General features: G+C 40.5%; 1 protein-coding gene across 1 annotated transcript in view; it reads left to right on the top strand.

Annotated features, from left to right (window-relative positions):
• Positions 1-66: 66 nt before the first annotated feature.
• Positions 67-22,077, top strand: part of LOC104965633 (girdin-like) — a 22,521-nt gene continuing 510 nt past the window's right edge. Inside the window, exons 1-22 of the mRNA XM_010794629.1 lie at positions 67-483; positions 568-659; positions 3,200-3,302; positions 5,258-5,327; positions 6,510-6,568; positions 6,661-6,744; positions 7,261-7,401; positions 7,549-7,724; positions 9,245-9,326; positions 9,989-10,147; positions 10,258-10,404; positions 10,502-10,646; positions 11,410-12,039; positions 13,452-13,657; positions 13,748-13,942; positions 14,478-14,608; positions 14,702-14,843; positions 14,954-15,127; positions 16,011-16,172; positions 16,694-16,971; positions 17,370-17,513; positions 18,093-18,288. Of these exons, the coding sequence (XP_010792931.1) occupies positions 421-483; positions 568-659; positions 3,200-3,302; positions 5,258-5,327; positions 6,510-6,568; positions 6,661-6,744; positions 7,261-7,401; positions 7,549-7,724; positions 9,245-9,326; positions 9,989-10,147; positions 10,258-10,404; positions 10,502-10,646; positions 11,410-12,039; positions 13,452-13,657; positions 13,748-13,942; positions 14,478-14,608; positions 14,702-14,843; positions 14,954-15,127; positions 16,011-16,172; positions 16,694-16,971; positions 17,370-17,513; positions 18,093-18,288 (3,579 nt within the window). The 5' untranslated portion in view covers positions 67-420. The remainder of the gene's footprint in view (positions 484-567; positions 660-3,199; positions 3,303-5,257; positions 5,328-6,509; positions 6,569-6,660; positions 6,745-7,260; positions 7,402-7,548; positions 7,725-9,244; positions 9,327-9,988; positions 10,148-10,257; positions 10,405-10,501; positions 10,647-11,409; positions 12,040-13,451; positions 13,658-13,747; positions 13,943-14,477; positions 14,609-14,701; positions 14,844-14,953; positions 15,128-16,010; positions 16,173-16,693; positions 16,972-17,369; positions 17,514-18,092; positions 18,289-22,077) is intronic.

The following is a 22,077-nucleotide window of genomic DNA, read 5'->3' as shown; positions in this document are numbered from 1 at the left end:
ACGAGCAGGGAAACTGGGTGGAGGAGGCGGGGTTGTGGGAGGTGATGGCGGGGGATTGAGGGCAGATGCCTTTGCAGCAGCAGAGGAGCTTGGAGGATGTCAGGGTGCTGTTGCGGGACAAAATGCGGACAGGACTGGGCTTGAACACCGATTTAGGGACATTTAAACGGCACTATGTCCCGGATGTGGCTGATAGCACCGTACCGAGAGGAGTCAGTGTGTGAAAACCGCAACTAAACCGCAGTGCCGAGAGGACATTCTCAACTAGTTTGAGCAAAATGGATGGGACGATTTGGAGGGTGCACTCTTGCAAGGATGCCTCACTTCTGCAGGAAATGTAGTTGCTACCAGTCCTTTTTTTCTGATTGACACAACTGGGATATTCTCTGGAGCTTTATCACCCACACAACCTTGGTAACGATGGAGAGTAGAGTGTTTCTGTCCTGCCTGGACCAATTCATGCTGAGCCCTCTTGTTACTTGGGTAAGAAATGCAGAATAATATGATTTCCTGCCTGTGATTTAATCCTGTCATGTTGTTTAATATGCCCTCTTTTTATTTATTTAGGTGAGGACATTTGTACCACATGATGGGGGCATGCACTTGGACTTCTGTGAGTTACTGGATGGAGTCTTTCTGAATGACATAATGACACAAATGTAAGTCACAGCTTTGTTCTTGCAGTTTAAAATGTATTTGTCACATTTGTAATCTCAGTTGTAAGAGGTGTTCCAGGTTTGTTCAAAATACAAGTCTGTGTTTTGAAGCTTTTGGCTGTCATATACTTGATAAAGCATGTGCTGATGGCGATTAAGTACAAAATTATTACACTAGAAACCATACTAATTCAGTATTGTGTTAAATAATTGGGTATCTTCTCCCATAGCAGATAATGGTACAGTATGAAGCGTCTGCTATCAGTCTTACCCAGGCACTAACAGAACTGGCTTTGTCACCTTGCAGCAATGAAGGGGATCTTTGTAGTCTGCAGTAGTCTTTAAATGCAACTTCCCTTATTACTTTACAGGTTTGGGTTTCTCCAAAAATGTTACAATTAGCATTAAAGTTACAGACACTGTGGGACAAGACTACAAAGACATGACTCCCAAGACACAAGGGGCATCATAGATACTGTCAAGACACTACTTAAGAGATTATGATTTGGGTGCCTTATGTTCTGAGGGACTTACCCTCACCCATAAAAAACACTAACTGATGGTCCTCTGGCAGTTTACAATTGGGATACACAACGATATCCGCATTTCACAATATTCGAGATAAAAGATTTAAAATATAATATTGGCATTGGCCAAAGATGAACATTTCCTATGATATGAGAGGCTGATATGTTACATCACAAATATTATTAAACAGGCCTGTTTTAATTGTAAACAAGTTTAAGAAGCTTTCTTCTTTTGTCAAGTGAATTTAAACATTTTGAAGCATTGCATTTTATTTCTACATCTGACAGTGGGCCATCATGTAAACTCCACTACAGTAGAGACGATGTTTATTATGTGAAAAAAAATGTGCATGTATGGATATCAGCAATCGTGTTGGAAAATGTTGACATATAGTTTGCTTAAATCCACTTTTCCACCATTGACGTTTACGTTCTAGATTTATGGATTTATTGTTTGGGGAATAAAAAGTCAGAAAAATAGTTTAAATGTCTTTCCCAGAGACTCCAAATCCTAACTAATGTCCTTTTTTGTCAGTCCAAAACCCTAAAATATTCACTTTAATACTACACAACAATATTAATTCGGATGTGAGGGGATAAAACAGCATTTTTGGAAATTTTTGCATGAAAAATAACTTTAACGAATCATCAATTATTAAAATAATTGGAGATCGACTAATTGGTGGATTTATTGCTCCAGCTCTGTTTACAGTTGGATAAAAAGTGCTGTGAGTTGACAGGGGGCAACACTTCAATGTTCATGTTAGGACGAAATATCTCTTTTATTGTAGAACTAAAATAGAAGAGATACAATAGAAGAGAACTGATAAAAAAACAAAAACTGATGACCCACGCACTTGTGGATAATGCCCCCCAGATCTACAGTATCCATTCACCCCATGTATCCCCCGGGGTCACAATAACCAGCCTTAAATGCAGAACAATGCAGAGGGAAGGGTTGTGGAGGGGAGGGGATGGAGGCGGGATAATCTCACGGATTGGGAGACCCTCTGGGATTATGGCCTTGTTGCTGGTGTTTAGCAGCACTGGGACACAGATGGGAGGGAATGAGGGAGGGAGGGGGGAGGGACATAAACGGTGATGGAGACAAACAGACACAAAAATGTGACATACTGTACTGGCAGCTCTCTGTATCTCTTTCATACATGACGTCTTTCAAACTGTAGGCACATCACAATAATTACTTTATTGATTTATGTTAATATACATGGACGTGACCTCGGTCATTTCTGCGGAGCTCAATATTGCTTGTTGGGTTTTTATTTGTTTACATAGGGTCACCAATCCACCAGAATAAACAGCAGGGTAAGACTTGATGGCACATTTCTGAGCGGAAGAGTCATTTTATTTAGTGGTTCTGGTTGAGGGGATTTTATTTATGTGTTATTCACTTAGGATATTTAAAGATTATTGTATTTCTAATGTTTGAATATTCTTAAAAATTAATTGCCTTAAAATAGTTGTACAATATTGTGCTATTGGATTATCATTATATCCTTGTCATAAATTGGCCTTAAAAAGGCAGACAATATCATTAATGGCTATTATTTCCATGAAGATATATCGTCCAACAAAAGTTGTTATTCTGACAGGCCTATCTGTACCCAAGGCCTTGAATACATTTATATATAAGTAATCTATTACTTTGGTTTTAACATATTTCCTTTCCTGTTCTCTGCTGCCCTCTAATATATGACAGTGCCACCCAAGAATTCATTAGGCCCGGGCCAACAGCCCAAATATCCAGTCAAAGTGTTTCCTTTGGAAAGTCTAATGCCACCCCGTTTGGCTCTAGAACAGTGTGGGTTGTTGGCTGAAAGGATGACGTCACACCGGCTAAAGATAGGAATGAATAGAGACCTCATACATGTTTTCATGGCGATCGTTGTTCTGGGGCTTCTACCAGCTTGCAGCTTCTCTCTTTCCACTCCACTGACAGACATTTGTTTGTGAGCAGCAGACATGTGAAGTTAAATGCCTTTGTGTTGTCTTCAGAAATCCGTCGGCTGTTCAGGGTGCAAACAAAGTGAGCAGGGATCCAAGTCAGAGGGTCCAGAACCTGAACTCCCTCGTCCAGCAAATCAAGACGTACTATGTGGTGAGTTTTCCCTCCCCTTTTGTCCCAGCCATGTGAAATATGTTATATAAATTTTCTCCAAGCTGCTAAACTTTCCATCTCTCTCTACATGGGATTATGATATCTGAACACTTACATTCTGCCTCAACTTTGAATTATCCATCACGCAAAATCTGGCTGAAACATGCACAGTCCAGATAGTTGGTCAGTAGCATTTGTGTCTAAGCAGATCAACTAGTTCTTCTTAAGATGCCTGCCCTAAATACCAGCCATGTACACATCAGTGTAATCTGCACATGCTGGACAGAGCTTTAGAGTGACATACTGTATAAAGTCATAAGATTCATGGGCAGACATCCCTGATGTTGAGTCTTGGATTTGATGTCTGTGTCGGAGAAATTAAGTACAACTCGAGCTAAGCTGTCGTCTGCTAAGATCTGCTGAAATAAGAAGAAAAGTAATTTCACTCAGGACGAGACAATCAAGTTCTACAGATTAGCTCCGCAAAGGATTGATGGGGTTATATTATTTTGTTACAGCAAATTAAAAGGATCTCTGATCATCATATCGAATCCTTGATTATTGGTAACATTGTTCTCAGCTCTAAAACCATGGACCTAACAGGAAGAAAACATTAGAATGACTTTATGCTTGAGAAAGACTGCAGCTTTTTATTCATGCTTTTACTCATTAAAACAGATCTTATTCAAGTGCACTGCAGTCAAGGTAGAACTAGGGCAGCTCTTGCATTTTTTAACTCACTGCCACAGAGAAACTACATCATACTGGTTCAATTTAGGTTATTTCTGTGTTTTTAGGGCAGTCACATTAAAACAAAGTGGGGTCTGCGAGACACCGCGGAACTGAGCACACACACACACACTCACAGCCAGGCTGTTCGCCACACAGTTCGCCACACACTCACAGCCTGAGAAAAGATAAGGCTGAGTGAGTGTGTGTGTGAGGAGCTCCATGGATTGGTCCATTTGGACCAATTGGTCCATTTGGTCCATTTGGTCGTCACTTAGACCAGGAAGAAAAAAATGGAAAAATAAAAATCTCCAATGAGGCATTCTGGGGGAGCATAGACAGGTCTTTTCTGTGTTAGAGTTTTACTGGCTACAGGGTGTACTTTGAGGGTTTGTGACTCTGCAGACCGTTTACATGCATACAAACCTTCATAACACACAAGGGGATGGGTAATTACCGGAAAAGCATGTCATGGGACCTTTTAATGAAGATTCAACTGATATGCTCTACATTGGTAACTAGAAAGGCACTCTCCAAATGCCTTACCATGCAATGTTAACGAAAGTGAAAAAGATGACGATGGGTTCTTTCTTAGCCTGTACTAAACCCTTTTTACAAAACAAGTTTCTCGTTCAGAGTTTCCTCTTACCTAAAGAGACTGAGACTTGAGACTTTCTCACAGCTCCGTACTCCATACTGACTATATGAAAGGAGAGGTTGATGGGAGATGCATGGCCAGTCAGATGAACTTTCCTTAAAGGGTCAAAGTGGCAGTCACTGGGAAATGTTGGCAGTGGGACTGTATTCCATCAAAGACTAAATTATTCCAGTCTGCAGTGGCTTTCATGGGTATGGATGTCATTTCCTGAAATTTACATGGTCACTTTTCCTCGTCAGAAGTTATTAGCAATGACTGTTACAGTGCACACACTCACCAGCACACATACTGTACACAAAAACACAAGTGCAAGCTATTTAAAGGCTGATTCTAGGCAGTACTTAGAGAAACTGGCTCCGTCATCGTCCCATTCAAAGCGCTCCTCCATTTCTTGGCTGCGTTTCTATACATGTGTTCAGGCAGCTGCTATGTGCTGTACATACATACGCTCCTGTCCATTCAACATATTTGGCTCTAATGCAATCTTCAGTGTTGTGTCCTTTGTTCGGTCTAAAATGTGCCTCATCTTCTTGTTTTCTCTTCCCATCTCCCCTCTGCCTGTTTGCAGGAAAATCTGAGACAGTTAATCATGATTCCTTTGCCAAACGTGATGCTGTTTGGCAGGACTCCTTACTGTGGTACGCTCTTTTATTCCTCCTCACTCCTCTTTAGTGGAGCTGCTAAGTCAGTATGTGGTTGGAAGCCTGATTAGTCTGTTTGCTGATACTCAATATGCACTCCATCGATTTCCCATGATTTCATTAAGATGAAGACTTTTGTATTATAGATTTAGTGTCACGGCTGAACAAGTTGCATAAGAAAATCTGAGTTTATCAAACAAGCAATGTGTCCTCGGCTCATAGTAACAATATTTTCCCTTATATTTAGAAAAACAATATAGTCAAAATGACAAAGAACTCAGCTTGCTTACGCCACAAAATGTTTGCAGACAAAGCACAAATCAATTGAAATGATCATTTACATATTAGAGCGGAACTAGCATATTAATGTAAAGGATTTACTGTATATTTAAAATGTATTTAATCTAATTCCATGGACAATACAGTTGTAGATCTCTTTTTACTTTGCACCTATTGCAAATCATAAACGACATTTTGTGTAATTTGCACATTCATTTAATTAATATTAATATTATTATATATTTTAATACTTAAAAAACTATATATCTTACTTTTTATTTGATTTAGATATTTGTTTATTTGCTTGTTTGTTTGTTTGTTTTGTGGCAATGGGGAAATGTTATTTAAAATTATATTAATGGAAAATGTTGTATTTCATAGTGTTAAAAAATGTAAACAAAATATTGTGGGGCCTAAAACAGCCATGCTAATTATACTAAATGAACTAGTAGCAGTAATGCTATTGTTAAATGCAATAAGAAAACGGCAACGATAATACTATTTTCAATTCGTGAACAATTTCATTTTATTTGTATTTGTCCCGCTCATGGTACGCAAAACTCACTGTACAATAATTTCCAACAAAACATGTCTCTACAGCACACCATTGAGCGGAAAGAATGAAAATGAGGTCGCATCAAAAAGACTTCCGCAGTGAAAACGTTGACAGTATTTCCTCACAGACTGACTGCTATAGATTTCTGATCCATTTTCTAATAGAGTTTTAACTCAATGGCACTCCATCAGTCTGATACCAACACTGCAAAGTGATGGCAGGGCTTTAGGGAGTAGTGACCCAAATTCACCAGCGCTCTATTCAACGTAAATCCATTCCAGCAGCCCTCAGTACTTTAACCTGATACCTTCTTTATCAGATAATGACCTTTTTATCCCCAACAGAACAAAGTCTGGAGGAAATGAAGAAGCTTCTGCTGCTGCTCTTGGGATGTGCTGTCCAGGTAAATTCTGACTGTGAGATCAATTCTATTAAGAAACCTCAAATAGCCGGCGAGCTGTGTAGATCTAAATCTGGTCACGTTTTGATTTTCAGTGTGAGAAAAAAGAGGAGTACATCGAGAGGATCCAGACGCTTGACTTTGAGACGAGAGCTGCCATAGCTGCACATATTCAGGAGGTATCTGACTTTGTATGACATGAGCTTTGCAAAGCCCCAGCTGTGTCATGGAGGAAATCTATTTTTGTATTGTTGTGCTTGTCAAATAAACAGGCTTGGGTAATAACAGATTACGTGTGACTGGGATTATTTAATGGGATTACAAAAAAACTAATACTATACACAGCCCAGTTTACATTTTTATTCAACAATGATCTGATTATATTTTTACGCAGTTGCAGCGACAGCATTTTGGGTTTTTATATATATATGATTTGTATAGAGTAAATTACTTAGTATTTTTAAAGTGATTCCCAACCCTCCAAATAAATATTATCGACACGGTTGGTTTTCCTGGCCAGCAATGATGTTTTTGGAGTAAAATAAATGTTAGGTAGAAGTGGTAAGGATTTTTTCGGAAAGGAGGGAATTAAATGTCTAAGTTATTGTGGAGCTGCATATTGAGGATCATTTTGTATTGTTTTTATATTAGCTTTTTTCCCTGCTACCCTGACTGTCCCTTTCCATGTTGACCAGTTGACCCTCAGTCAGGAGAACGTGGTGGATCTGCAGTGGCTGGAGTCCAGCGAGGTGCATCCGGATGAGCTGGAGGTCGTAGCAAGAAACATGGCCGCTCACCTGCGACATGTGCTGGACCAGAGGGACAACCATCTAGAGGTAGATTTCATAGTCATTCATGATTGCTTAGATGTTGTATTTGGGAATAAAGGTGTTGCAAAGTGTGCTTGATAGTGAGCTTTTGTACATTAAAATTGGTATTGAGTCATTATGTTAAAGCTAATCTGTAACCTGTCCTTTTCGCAGACTATAGCAGAGCTGATGCAGGAAAAGGAAGGAGTTTTTAGCTTGCTCAATAGCCCCTCCAGCCCACATTCAGGGAGCTACTCTCCCAGCATGCAGCAGCATGCGGGGACTCAGCAACACCTGGCGGTGGAGCTGGCCGACTCCAAGGCCAAGATCAGACGACTTAGACAAGAACTGTGAGTAAAAAACAATTGTTATTATTTACAAAAAATAAACAATAAGGTTAAACAAGAAATAACAAAAAAGTGTATTATAGGAGTTGGATTAAAAGTAAAATGACTGAGCAGGGGTAATCTTCCAAGAGATAACAAATAAAAAAAATTAAAAGAAAAAAAGACCATACCAACAAAAAAAATGTGAGATCAAAATGGGGAATTTACAGATTTGAGATTCTACATCTCTGAAAATAAAGTCTTAGTTTATAAGGGCAATTTTAGCAAAAAGTAACAGTTAAACATATAGTTAATAATACCAGGAGAATAAAAAAGCCTTTTAACAGCAAACATGCCAATGAATAGAAAAACTGTTATTCTGAGATCTAAATACAAGGCGTATTGGATGAAATCGTAAATATTTACTGGTAGAAGTTTTCAAATCCTACAGTAAGTGATTGTTTCTGGGTACAGTCTGAGCTTTACCACAGGATGGATGATGGTATAGACTCAGAGTGTTAGCCTGTCCTCTAGGGAACTGCCAATAGAGAGTGAATGAGAGCCAGAGAGATACTACAGGATAAGCGATGCCCCTGGGAGTTTGGCCCACATTACGGCCAGCTTGGCAGGTTCCATGGCTGCTCACCACCACTGACCCACATTGGATCTGCAATTCAGCCGATACTACACACACACACTTGCACGCACACACACACACGCATGCACGTACACACTAACCCTGATCCGATCAAGACCTCAGTTCCATCATTGCTCTCGTTTCCATCAAGCAGGCTGTATTGTTCTCTTTTGTTTAGACGCTCAGATTCACTTACTGAGCAAACACAATGTCACTTAAAGCATCACGTATAGCCCTGGCCTTTAACAGCTCTTTCATGTGCATACTGTGTGTTCATCAGAGCCTGCTTTAGCTCTTCCAACATGTATCTGTTTTTCAACTTGTGGGAAATAATATGAAATATAGTTCGAGGAGATTTAAGTTATCTGCATGATTTGAAAAAAAACTAATTGCAATTATTGCGACAGTGGCGATATGATTAGGGATAATAGAGGAAATTATCATTTATAAAATGTCATTCACATTATAAATGAAAAATATATTAAAATAATCATTTTCTGATTTTTCTAAGGGGATCTGTAACAAACAAGACTTTTTCATATAGATTGTTGTAAACCGTTTGTTGTCTGGGACTTCTCTGCAGAAGCTAGATACTACATTCAGAATTATATTTCACATATTTGGCCTTTACCAAATATTTACTTTGGATATTACACTATTCTTTATTGCGATTTCAATAAAATTCAGATGAATTGTGCAGTCCCAGTTGAAATCAAATCTAGTATTGTGCAATGCAAGTTTGCAACCATATCCCCTTAAGGTGTAGAATTACCAAGCATTTTAATTTGTCCTTTTGTGTTTGATCAAATGAGCCATTTGAATATATGTACTGAAAAATTTGTAGGTAGACCACACTCACTAACCAGCCATTGTTTGTCTTTCCTCACCACTCACCTGACCCCACCAGAGAGGAGAAGAGTGAGCAGATGCTGGACTGCAGACACGAGCTGGAGAACATGGAGACAGAGCTGAAGAGGATTCAGCTGGAGGTTTGAAGACTGAAAAGAAGGAAATTAGAGCTCCTTCTGATGATGACACACAGTAACCTCCTGACCGCTCTGCAGATTATACAGATTAATGCACACCACTCTTAGACACACCGATACAAACAAAGCTCCTATGGATTTGTCCAATCAGGAAATCGCAAAATGTATTCCCTGTTTAAGCCTTGTGCCTGTACATGTTAGTATGGGAGACATATAATGTCCCCTGTCTGAACTAACTGTATCTGTATTTGCCCTCCATCTGAAATGTCAGTTTAGCCCCTGTCACTCTTTAAAATCTGCGCTGTCATTGCACACGGGGAATCACTGTATCTGCACTGTATGGCACATTCTAATTATACAGTATATAGTATAGTTGTGACTTTAAAAAAAAGAACCTGACACCTCATTTAAAGGCGCCGCTTCCAAATTCATCTGGGCACATTTATTCATGGGTTGAGTGTATTGATACTTTCACAGTATTTATATAACACCTGCACATGTTTAAAAATCTAAATCTCTTTTTTTAATCTTTTTTATACAATATGGGACTTTGAAATACATATCATTTAACAAACTGGCACTGACATGAAACCGCTGAGATACATTTTCAAGAATTATGCAAAACTCCAGTTTCTGCTATAAACCTCTGTCTCAACTTTGACCAGAACTCCCAGCTGCTTGTAGACGCCCGCGCAGCCCGCACCTACCGAGACGAGCTGGACGCCCTGACAGAGAGAGCCATGAAGGCAGACAAGCTGGAGAGTGAAGTGGGACGCTACAGGGAGCAACTTCACAAGATAGAGTTCTACAAGGCCAAAGTGGAGGTAGATGCAGTCTTAGACATGATTTACCAGTGCATTTTAAGACCTGAAATTATGAATTACTGAATGCAACAATCACGTATTGATGAATCTGTTGGTTCTTTGCATTTCAGGAGCTAAAGGAGGACAACAGGGTGCTACAGGAGACCAAAGAGGTGTTGGAGGATCAGTTGGAAGGCTGGAGGGCACGCTCCGATCAAATCCACCAGCTGGAGAAGCATGGTCTGCTGCTGAAGGCCACGGTCCATGACATGGAACAGGTCAGACTGCTCAATAAAGGAAAACTCAACATTAGATCCCTCAGTTCCTTTCCTGCAGCTGTGAAAAATCTGTTGATACTTTGTGTCTCCACTCCAGGAGCGGGAGGCAGATCGAAGGCGCATCGAGGAGCTGCAGGAGGAGAACCTGGCTCTATGTTTGGCTCAAAGGAGGAGCATGGAGGAGTCGCAGCACCTGGGCTGGGAGTTAGAGCAGCTCTCAAAGACCACTGAGAACTCCCAGGGTAAGAGATGGCTATACAGTAAGATTAAGTAGTGGGATAATGAATGGCTGGGATGATCGGAATGGTGGGGTAAGTAGGGAAATAGTTACTATAACACTGTTAGCACTTTTCTTCTGCTTTAGAGATGTTTTTTGTCTGGATTAAAACAGTTTATTTTATTTTCTGCAGTCAGTTTGAATGTCTGCTGAAACATGACCTCCTAGAGTATAGGCACGTTCAGGAGATGTTTGACCAAACACGGTCTTAGTTTGAGTTTCCAAGTGTTGGAGATATCGGCCATTAATGTTTAACTCTTGCAATGTCAACAGCCTCTTGTACATGAGTCGAGGCACACTTCAATCGTTGTGTTATTAGTGTTGGCAGGTCAAGAAAGAACGTAGTTCCTCCATGATCTTTGGTGCATTGGGCAACAGAATCTACTTCCATTATATTGGAGAGAAGGCAGACATCTCTGTCGACGTTATCTCCAGCTCTCGGAAACTCCCACCAAACAATATTATAAATGTACAGTGTATGTAGCTCTACATGTATATGGAAAAATAAGCATTTAAGATTTTGGGTGTCCCTTTAAACACTTTAAACATTCTGGTACTGGCTAATTGAGCAAAACAAGACTCAACAAACATTGAAACTGCATGCGGACATAATAAAGTTATCCACGAGTGTGTCTAACTCTGTCTAAAAAAAGCCTAAAGGCACTTTTTAATGTCTACAGTGAGTCCTCTTGTCCTTCAGTTAATTGCCACCATGTGTTTGTGTAAAGGCCAGCAGACTCTGAGCGAGGAGGTGAGTGAGAGGACGTGCAGTCGCATGCTGAAGCTGGAGAAGGAGAACCAAAGTCTCTTAAGGATCATCGAGGAACTCAGAGCTGCCTCGATTAACAAACATGGCCGCCAGCTGGTTTGTAGCACCAACAACCGCACCTCATCAACAGATGAACCCAGGGAGCTGCAGACCACCAGCTCACATATCCAAAACAGCACTCATGTAATCCCATTCAGCACAGTAACACGGCAGACGCTGAATGGAGGTTCAAACTACCATCAGCAACTCCTCACTGAAGATCTGGAGGAGGTCCAGAGTCAGATCGTCCTCACAGATAATCCAGACCTCCATGTTCAGGAGAAAGGTCAGCTAGAGGATGGAGACGATGGAGATCATTTCAAAGAACTGATGGAGGACTTAGAAAACCATCACAACAGGCTCCACTGTTTTGTTGGATCACGTGACCGCTCCCCTGGCTCAAAGAGCAGCAGTCCCTGCCACGACAGCATCCTCACAGGTCTGCCAACACGCTCCTCTTACGCCAGCAAGCACACACAGCGGCTGGAGGCCAAGTGCAAGGCCCTGGACACAGTGAACCTGCATCTACAGACTTCCCTCGATAACACCGGTAGGTTGTGTGGAGCAAAGCCACATTAAAGGAAAACCTATAGGCCTACCCTTATAAATTCCTGAAGAAAACTTTTTTCTTGAGAGCCACCAAAGTCAACTATGAATCTAAAAGCTAATAAAAATCTAATTGAAGTAAATGAGATCGGCGTTAACAAGAGCAAAATGAAAAAAAGGGTTACCCCTTTTTGCATGTAAAAGGTCTGCGAAGTTAAAATCCCAACGTTCTCTCCCACACACTCCCCCCCTGACTGAACTCCTTTTTTTTTACTTCCGTGACATAATGACAACGCTATGTAACACGTGCTATTATTGGCTAGCACAGTGGTTCTCAAATGGGGGTACGCGGACCCCTAAGGGTACGTTGGAGTACGGCAGGGGGTACGTTAGATTTATTTTATGTTAATGAAAAAAAGAAAAAAAGAGATAAATATACCAATTTTAGGAAAAGTAATATAAAGTTTGAGCAGTGTGAGTTTTATATTAACAGAGTTACACATATCAAAACACGAACAGTAATAACTGCAGTTTGCCTCCCTGTCAGAATGACAAAGATCCTCAGTGAAGCTCAAGCCCATTTTTCTCACTAAATTCTAAGTACAACTTATTAAAAAAGATCAGTTCAATGCAACTAATGTCATCTTAGTGTTATTGCATGATGTTGAAATTGATTGGCCATACATTTAGTGGTGGATTGTAAACATTTGAAATGTAGCATTTTAGTGTTTCTCAGTTACAACGTTGCTGTTTTAATAAATCAGACACTGATGGTGCAGCACTGTACTGTACCTCTTTAAATAGGCTTTTTTCCCCTAACAAATTGTTTTTGCGCTGTTTAGGGGGTACTTGGCTGAATTATTTTTTCAAAGGGGGTACATTATTGAAAAAAGTTTGAGAATCACTGGGCTAGCATTTCAAAACATTGTACGTGACTTCGCTAAGGGGCGGGACATCTGGGCAGCTAACCAATCAGAGTAGACTGGGCTCTGGTTTCAGACAGAGGGTTAAAAGATGTGCTGCAGCACAGGCAGTATGAGAAGAATAAAAGCTTATTGAACATTAAAGCATGTAAACATGTCACAGTAGAGACACAAAATGGAAATATGAAGCTGAAAATGTGCATAATAGGGCCCCTTTATAGACCACGTCAGCTTAAACATTCTTACACTTGCGAAAACGTTCTAGCTGATAACAACATCTATAATATGTTAAGGTTTAAGTGAAAAGGCCTGTGTTATTGAAGTATATGAATGGCTAAATGGGACTTGAATTGTTCTACTTCATCAAGACTTTTGTAAATGTTTTTGATTCTATGTTCACCGTGGAGGCATGTGAGAGAAAATAGAAGAGTTGGGTGAAGGAAGCCTCAGATACTATAAAGTTTAATTCTTCCACCCCCCTACATCTCTTTAGACCGTAAAGTTCAGCGCCTGGAGGCAGAGGTTCAGGAGCTGGAGGCGGAGAACCACAGTCTGCAGGCCACTTTAGAGGAACTTCGGATCTCTGCACGACGCCTCGAGCAACTGGAAGCAGAGAAGCAAAGCCTGGAGCAAGAGACCACAGTCCTGGAGAGGGAGAAGAGGCAGCTGGAGAAGGATAACCGACGTCTCCGCCAGCAGGTAGGTAGGCTTGTTTTTCTAAGGACATTGTTTGAAAAACGTACTTAGCCCTTAAATAACTTGCCACTGTTCTACCTTCCTCTGTCTAAGGCTGAAATCCTGGAAGCCAACTTAGACAGCAGCAACGTCTGTATGGCCAGCCTGGAAAGGGAGATGCGTTTTGTTGTAAAAGAGGTGGAGGGGTTAAGGGAGACTGCTGAGAGGGTGAAAGGCCTGGAGAGAGACAACAGAGAACTGAGCAAGCAAGCTGCTATCGACCAGAGGACCCTGGTCACCCTCAGAGAGGTGAGGGGGGGGGGGGAAGTCTGTGCTGTCCAGTTTACGCTGACTGAATAGATAATCTAACTGGACCTCCCAGGACATTTCACCGATAAAGCACTGTTTTTCAACAGGAGAAGGAGGAATATTCTCTTATCTTAAAGTCACTATCTTTTTGTGTGCAATTTTATTTTTACTAGGCCTGGGAATTACTAAGAGATGTAATAGGGTTTTTTAGGTGAAGTTATTAATGTGGAAGGGGATAATATTCCCACAAACCTATTGAATTTTCCACATTTAAGTTGTAAATTCAAGAAAGATAAAACTTTAATATTCTTTTTACTTGGATATAATTCAAGATAAAAGTCGTACATTTACAGAAAAAAGCTCACAAATTATCGAAAAACAATGTTCTATCTCTGCGAATAAAAAATTCATACATTTGCATGAACCAACAGAACTCCAAAGAAAACATAATAGACTTAAGTGAGTTTCATAAAATATGTTATTATCAACAAATGTCCCTTAAAATATGTAATCCACATATACTGTCCCTCTCTAGGAGCTGGTGAGTGAGAAGCTGAACACCCAGCAGAGAAACAATGACCTGGAGAGGCTGGCCCATGATTTGGAAATGCAAGTCCTGAACCAGGAGAGCGCACAGCAGGCTCAGCGAGAGGCTCCAAACAGCAGGTGGGAGGTCCCATCCTGTACCCTTTGAAATGAATATTATGAGTGTTATTATGCGACATTTGGTTAAAAAAAAAACTTCTGTCCTTTATGCAGCAGGTTCAAGATGCTGGAGTCAGAATTGGAGGCGTCTCTGAAAAGATCTCTTCAGATTAAAGAAGACAAGATGGCAGCTTTGGAGGCTCGTCTGCAGGAATCCTCCAACCTGAACCAGCAGCTGCGGCAAGAGCTCAAGACTGTACGTCCTGCCATAGAATGTCACCTTTTGAGGCCTATAAGTGTCACATTACAAAGAGAAGAGTATACAAAATACATTGTACTGATTTGATGTGACTTTTGACCCTGCAGGTGAAGCAAAGTTATGAGGCGTTTCAGCAGAGGCAGGAGGAGGAGTGGACAGCCTCAACTTCCTCCCCTACCTCTGAGACTGGAAAGGCAATGAGCGAATGGCTGCGTGAGAGCCAAGAGGCTACTAAAGAACTGCTGAAGCTCAAAGACCGTCTCATTGAAGTGGAAAGGAATGTAAGTTGTTGGCCTTTATCAAAGTAAAATATCTATATCGTGACCATTACATAAAAATGATTTGTAGACACGCTTTCGGTGTGTATTTATGTCAAAACTAGAACAAACCATGTGCTTCATTCTCTTTGATGCTTTTTTTATTTTCTCTTAATTTTCTGTTAGGAGTGTTTAATGATGAATCCCGCTTGAACATAAACTGGAACGCTCGTGCTAATTGTTCATCATTAGCATAGGTGATACCCACTAAAAACTAAGGGCAGGTGCAGATACTCAGGCACATGCCCAGCAATTGCAGTTGTAAAATTAAGCTATTGTTTAAGACAATTAAACAAAATAAACATGTGATTTTCCAGAGAGTCAGTGCCGGCGTTACAGGAAGCATCTAAGAACATGACAGTATGTAAGCCATTCAGAAGCTGAACTAATGCAATATCATCAACAGTCTTTTACTCTCATCAGGGATAAATGTACACATTTTATTTTGTTAGCTTAATCACTCTTACATGCAATATTGATCTAAATTGAATTATATGAAATGCATCCCTTTTGTTTTCAAATGTAAAACTTGTTTAGCTTTGTGGAATGTAAAAAAAAAAAAACTATAGGAAAAAGAAAAATGTTTTCCATCTTCGTAAAGTGCCCTTGAATACGGAAAATGTTCTCTTACCTAAAAGAAAAAATAATAACACATGGTAATATCCTAGAAACCAATGGGTACTAAGAAGATAGGGGGGAAAAGTGGACACAAACAAAAATAAAAGGGAACTCTCTTTGTATATCGCTTCCTGCATGAGGCTAAGTGTGCTCAGCTGAGGGCCTAAACGTAACACTACCTCCATGTTTTCACATCACATTTGACAGTAACCTATCTTCTCCCCTGCAGAATGCAACACTAGAGGCCGAGCGTCAGGCTGTGCAGGCGCAGCTGAGGCAGCTGGAGAGTCAGTGTGACTGTCAGCAGGCTCAGATCCTCGCCCTGCAGAGGCAGGCCGCCTCGCTGCAGGAGAACAACACGGCCCTGCAGACACACAACGCTAACCTGCAGGTGCCTACCACACACACACTCTTCTCTCTGTGGTGCACTTAAGCCACTGTACACACAAATATAATTAGCTGCGGAAAAAGTGAAGAAACCACTGCAAAAGTATCAGTGGCTCAGTCAGTATAGGGGCTTGGACTGTGAGCCGTAGGGTTGCCGGTTCAAGTCCCCGAACAGACCTAAATATGGAGTGTGGACTGCTACTTGGAGAGGTCCCAGTTCACCTCCTGGGCCATGCCATGGTACCCTTGAGCAAGGCACCGGACAACCCCTCCCCCACTCCCATTGCTCCCCGGGGGCTGTGCATTAGCTGCCCACTGCTCTTATTACTGTGTGATGGGTTAAATGCAGAGGTCAAATGTCACTGTGTGTGCTGTGTGCATGTATGTGTGACCAATTCACTTCTCTTGCTCTCTGTTATTTTACTATTTAAATGATGATAATGGATGATCAAAAGCAATCAAAAATATATGTTGACCTGTATAAAGTAAAAAGATACATTAACCTCTAATCCCTTCCTTCTCCAGGTGGAGAAGTCCACTCTGAACTCGCAGAGCGCCTCCCTCATGGCCCAGAATGCTCAGCTCCAGCAGCAGCAGTTGGGGACAGTAAGCGAGCGGGACGGCGCCGTGCGGGAACGTGAAGATCTGCGCGCTGTTCACGAGCAGCTGCTGCGAGATCACGAGCGGCTGGCGGCTCTGCACGAGCGCCAAGCCATGGAGTGCGAGGCCCTGATGGGAAAGCACGCCTGTTTGAAAAACGCCCATCGCACTCTGGAGCTGGAGCATCGCACCACAGAGGACAGGTATGATCATTTAATGATCATTTATTTAAAACTTTTATTTTAAATCCAACAGACTGCTCCAGCTCCGCTGTCACACAGACAGGTACAGGGAAACATTCCTGCCTTCTGTAATAACACTTTTCAGCACCTCACCTCTGGCTGGCAGAGAACTCACTGCTCCATAGTTTGAGTTTCTACTTTCTTATAAAAGACCTGTAATATTTTGGATCCTGTAGTATTTTTGACTTTTGTATTTGAATTATCCAGAATATTTTGTATTGTTTGGTTTATATTGTTTATATTTGATACAGTATTTTTCATTTTATTTTTTAATTGTTAATTCTCTTTTCCACTTGTTTAAGTATTGTATTATAAAGTCTGAACACACTTCTGCGACGAAATGTTGGTGGTGTGTTCAGGTACAATAGCCTACTGCAGCAGTGCACCAAGCTGGAAGACCTGGAGAAAGCTCTGAAGGAAGAACAGATGAGGATGTCCCTGGAGAAAGAACAGCACAGGAGCACGGCTGCAGAGTGCAGCAGGCTGCGGGACGAGAAGGACTGGTGAGGGGGTGAACACACTGATGAACACCCACACACTTTACCAGGGCATAGTGGCAAGACTAGACTAAGAATACTTGCTCAAGTTGTGCACTTACATAGAATTTAGAGGTACTTTATTTCAGTATGTCTATGTAATCTTTCTTTATACTTTTACTCCACTACATTTCGGAGGCAAATATTAATGTATGTTTCACTAAGACATTGAATAAATTACTTTACTATTGATTATTATAAGAAATGTTTACAAAATAATATGTTATGATGTGTGATTGAAGGTTAAGCGACAATGCACATTGATTTAAACATCATTTTTTAGTGATTATTATTATTTTAATTGAGTTATAAAACATATGTATGATTCTGAAAAGGGCCGTTCTACATAATGAGTGCATTTAAATATTGTAACGTTCAGTATTTTTTCATGCAAACACTTAGACTTGATTTTGAATTCAGAACTTTTAATCGTTAAATAGTATTGTAACCATGTAGTATTGCAACTTGTACTTAAGTAAAAGGTCTGAATACCCCTTCCACCGCTGTACAAAAGGACAAACATTATGTATTTGTATTTTCTTTAAGGCTGAACCAGACATACCGTCAGCTTCTCAACGACAACGAGTCGCTGACGGTGGACCACAAGCAGCTGAAGAGCCAGCTGAACGAGGCCAAGCTGGAACACACCTGGCTGGAGGCCGACTTCTCCAAACTCAAGAAGGAGTTCCAGCAGCTGGACATCTCCTCCACGAAACTCACCAACCAGTGCGAGGTACTGACTGTACCTCAGCTCCCTCTGGAAAAGATCACTCTTAAGAGGCTAAATGAGCCGACTCTAATAGTGCAATATTTTTGTGTTCAACCCATTAGTTTCAACCCAAGTGTTTATTATACTTTAATATATGTTTTATTATACTATATATTTCAGTTTTTGGGCAAATCGGACTGCTGTCTTTACTTCTTATGAAAGGCTAGAAGAAGAAAAAAGTAATGTGCCAAAACACTGAATATAGTATGATAGGAAGATTGATGTTTAGAAACCACAAAGAGTATGATTAGTTATTTTGTATCTATGAATATATGCACACATATAGAGTGTTCAAAACAATATTGATAAAAATACGTGTTTCCCCCAAATTGGTCCAAAGTACAATACTTTAGACCAATCAGAACAGATGTTGTGGGTTTTTCCCTACTAAGGATAGTGTTTGGGCACAAAAGGGTTAATCATTGACAATACGACATGACTTGATAGAAATGTGTTCTGTTCAACGTCCTGCAGTTCCACAAAAGATAGAAATGATACATCAAAGTCAAAGATAAAAGACAAACATATTTACATGTCTACTGTGTATATATGGTTTTCACATACAGACACACCTACCGGCACTGGTCACATGTTGAAAAACTCTCATGGCCGACCTCTATACTTCTAAACACGTACAGTGGGGCAAAAAAGTATTTAGTCAGCCACCTATTGTGCAAGTTCTTCCACTTAAAANACCTATCACTGTGTATATCACCATTCAAACATCTTTTAAAAGTTGAACAATTTACTGAAATGATCAAATAAAGTCAACATTTCACTGAGCTGTGTGGAGTTTGTTCAACTTTTAAAAGATGTTTGAATGGTGATATACACAGTGATAGGTGTTAAGGACTAACGTTTATAATAAATACATTTGTATTGATTTTAAGATCTTTTCATACAATCATACGTATTGGGATCATTTGTATTAATGTGGACCGGAGGGAGAGGGGGACGAGCATAAGTTTCACTTTCATTTTTTATTTCAATTCCAACTTTGGTCATGAAGAATATGTTTCTCTGTTGTTCATAAAGCATAAAGCAACAGCATCAGAGCACGGTGCAGAGTCTCTAGATGAGTCCCTCGTTCTTATTAAACATCCATGTTGTAGTCCGCTGTATAGAAAACTGTAGTTTCCATAGTTTCCCCACAGCAGCAGACGCACACAATGACGTCAGCTGGCGCATCATAAACACGTCAGATAGTGAAAGTGCATTCGGATTCTCTAAAGTACCGCAGTCTCTTCTCCTAAGTCCTTTTGAATTCTCCTATCCACTATCCCTTAACCCCGTGACCTTTCACTCAGAGGTCAAGGAATAGACGGTTAGAATTTAGGAGCTGATTTTTAAACTATCCGACCGCAGCCCTGGTTTCTGTTTTTATCAGCTTCTTGATTTTGGGTCATCACATCTCTGTTGTTGGTAATCACTTCTTGGTTCCTGAACCTCGCTGTCTTGGTTTTTGGCATCTGGGCTAAAAGCTCCTCTCATAAATGTTTTAAAGCATCAGTGAGTTCAACCCTGTTAGCCGTGAAAGCAGAGAGAGAATTGTGAAATTACTAAACTGTTTGAAATCCTGAGAAGAATACATTTCTCCTTTTTTGCATTTAGCAATCTTTCATGGGAAAAAGCACAAATATAAGTCTCAACAACAACAACAACAACAACAACAACAACAACAGATTAAAGATCATCCTGACTTGAAAACACTGGTTTTACAACATCCAGTGGTTATTGGTGCATCGCTTGAATTATGCATGTCAGCATCTTAGGTTTTGTGCAACTCAACATCTTCGTTTTCCACTATTGCCTTCCTGGGTTTTTGGCCATCCTCTAAATCTTGGTTTTAGGCCATTACCTTCTTATTTCTTGGGTTGTTGGGTTCTTGTACGTCGCTGGGCCATTGTGATAGCTCATTCTGGGTCTTCACTGTCCTTTATTTACATGATTATCTTCAACATTATTACCTAATGTTCGATGGGATATTAAGAATGAAAGCAGTTTAAAGGATGTGAGAGTTCACTGTAAAAACAGTTCCGAACAAAACTCAGTTTTTTTATGTAATTGACTTGCCCTAAATCAGTGTTTTTGTCAATGTGTGTTTAAACAGTAACACTTAAGCAACAATGAGAACATGTTTTAAGAACTCTTAAAATAGCTTGGAACCACTTCACACATCTTTTTTTAAGTTCTACCAAAGCAACCGTTTTTACAGTGTGGTATTACCTTGTGAAGACTGGTACTGCAGATTTCCCATCTAGCTTGAGATTATTGTGGTTTAAAAATATGCTAGATTACTGAATTGTTACAAATCTCCTGTCAGCTTGAACCCATCCTATATCTTCCCCTCCATGCGCCTGACATGAAACCTTGTAACCCAATCATCCATCAGCGCGTCCTAACTAATCCGCTTTCCTCATGCGTTCATCCATACATTCCCAATCATTTACCTCTTCAGGCCGAGCGGCACCACAACGAAACGATTCTTTCTTATCGGCGGCGTTTCCATCAGTGTGTGATCCGTCATATATTAACCCGTAATGAAATAAGCTGCGTCGGCTGAACGACACCACAAATCAGCATGAACGCCTCGTCTGTATTTCACTCATTGCTGTTGTAGTAAATGTATCATTAAGTCTCATTTAAATATATATTCCTTCTCTGGTTCTATTTCCCCGCAGTCTGAATGTATCGGACATAATGTCAACTAGGGCTGTTATTCCCAGGCTTTATCAAACCTTTAATTCAAAAGACTGGAAACCCTCTGTGCTCTTGCATTCGACAAACAGCAGGAACATGATCACACGGATGTTACCTCTCTTATGTCCCTTTTGTTTCCCGCTCCTCTGAATGACAGTGCTTTTCTGTGTAAGAGGGTCAGATGCTTGTGCTCCATCAGTGGTGCAGGTGAACGTCCTTCCAGCTGGAAATAGATTCTGTTCAATGCTATAACTCTTTATTAAAGGGGACCTATCATGCAAAATGCACTTTTGTACGTCTTTTATACATGAATATGTGTCCCCGGTGTTCCAGGGAACTCACCAAGTGTCAGAAAACACAACAATGCCCGACTGTTTTGGACGTAATATGGTCGGAGCATGTTTTTTTTTTTATAATGGGAAACAGGGTTCGGTCCGGATTGATTTGCAGTTCGGTCCGGAGTTTGAGAACCCCTGGTTTGAACAGTAGCTGCCGGGTCCCGCAGGAGCTCAGCCCCCTCCTCTTTTTAAAAAAAAGCTTTATACCCCAAATCAGCACTTTAGAAACAGGAAGTGAAATAGAGGGATATGAGGCATGGGCTAGAATGGGTGATCCGTTTGGTGTTTTGAGCAAAACACTTCATAGACATGTTTTTTATATATTTTAATATATCTGAGACCTATGCTATTGCCTAAAAATAGCATGATAGGTGACCTTTAAATATCGTTTTTTTGTATAACAAGATTTTTTTAATCTTGTGTTTTAATATGCAAATGAGGCGTTATGTTAAATATGAGCTAATTTGCATATTATCCGGAACAGAACATTGGATAACGCCAAGTTCAAAATTCTGGTCTTTTCTACATGAATATGTGTCCCCGGTGTTCCAGGGAACTCACCAAGTGTCAGAAAACACAACCCTCTCTCTTTTCCTCCATACCCAAATCTCTTAAAAAGGGGCTGCAACGGATCTGATACAGACTGATCCAGATTTGAACACTGCTATGACGTCACAGAAGTGGCGCTACGGCTATTGGGCCAACTCCACCAATCAGGAGGAGA

Source organism: Notothenia coriiceps, unplaced genomic scaffold, assembly GCF_000735185.1.
Source record: "Notothenia coriiceps isolate Sejong01 unplaced genomic scaffold, NC01 NC01_scaffold00002072, whole genome shotgun sequence".
NCBI classification, from domain to species: domain Eukaryota; kingdom Metazoa; phylum Chordata; class Actinopteri; order Perciformes; family Nototheniidae; genus Notothenia; species Notothenia coriiceps.
This window is presented reverse-complemented; position numbering and strand designations above follow the sequence as displayed.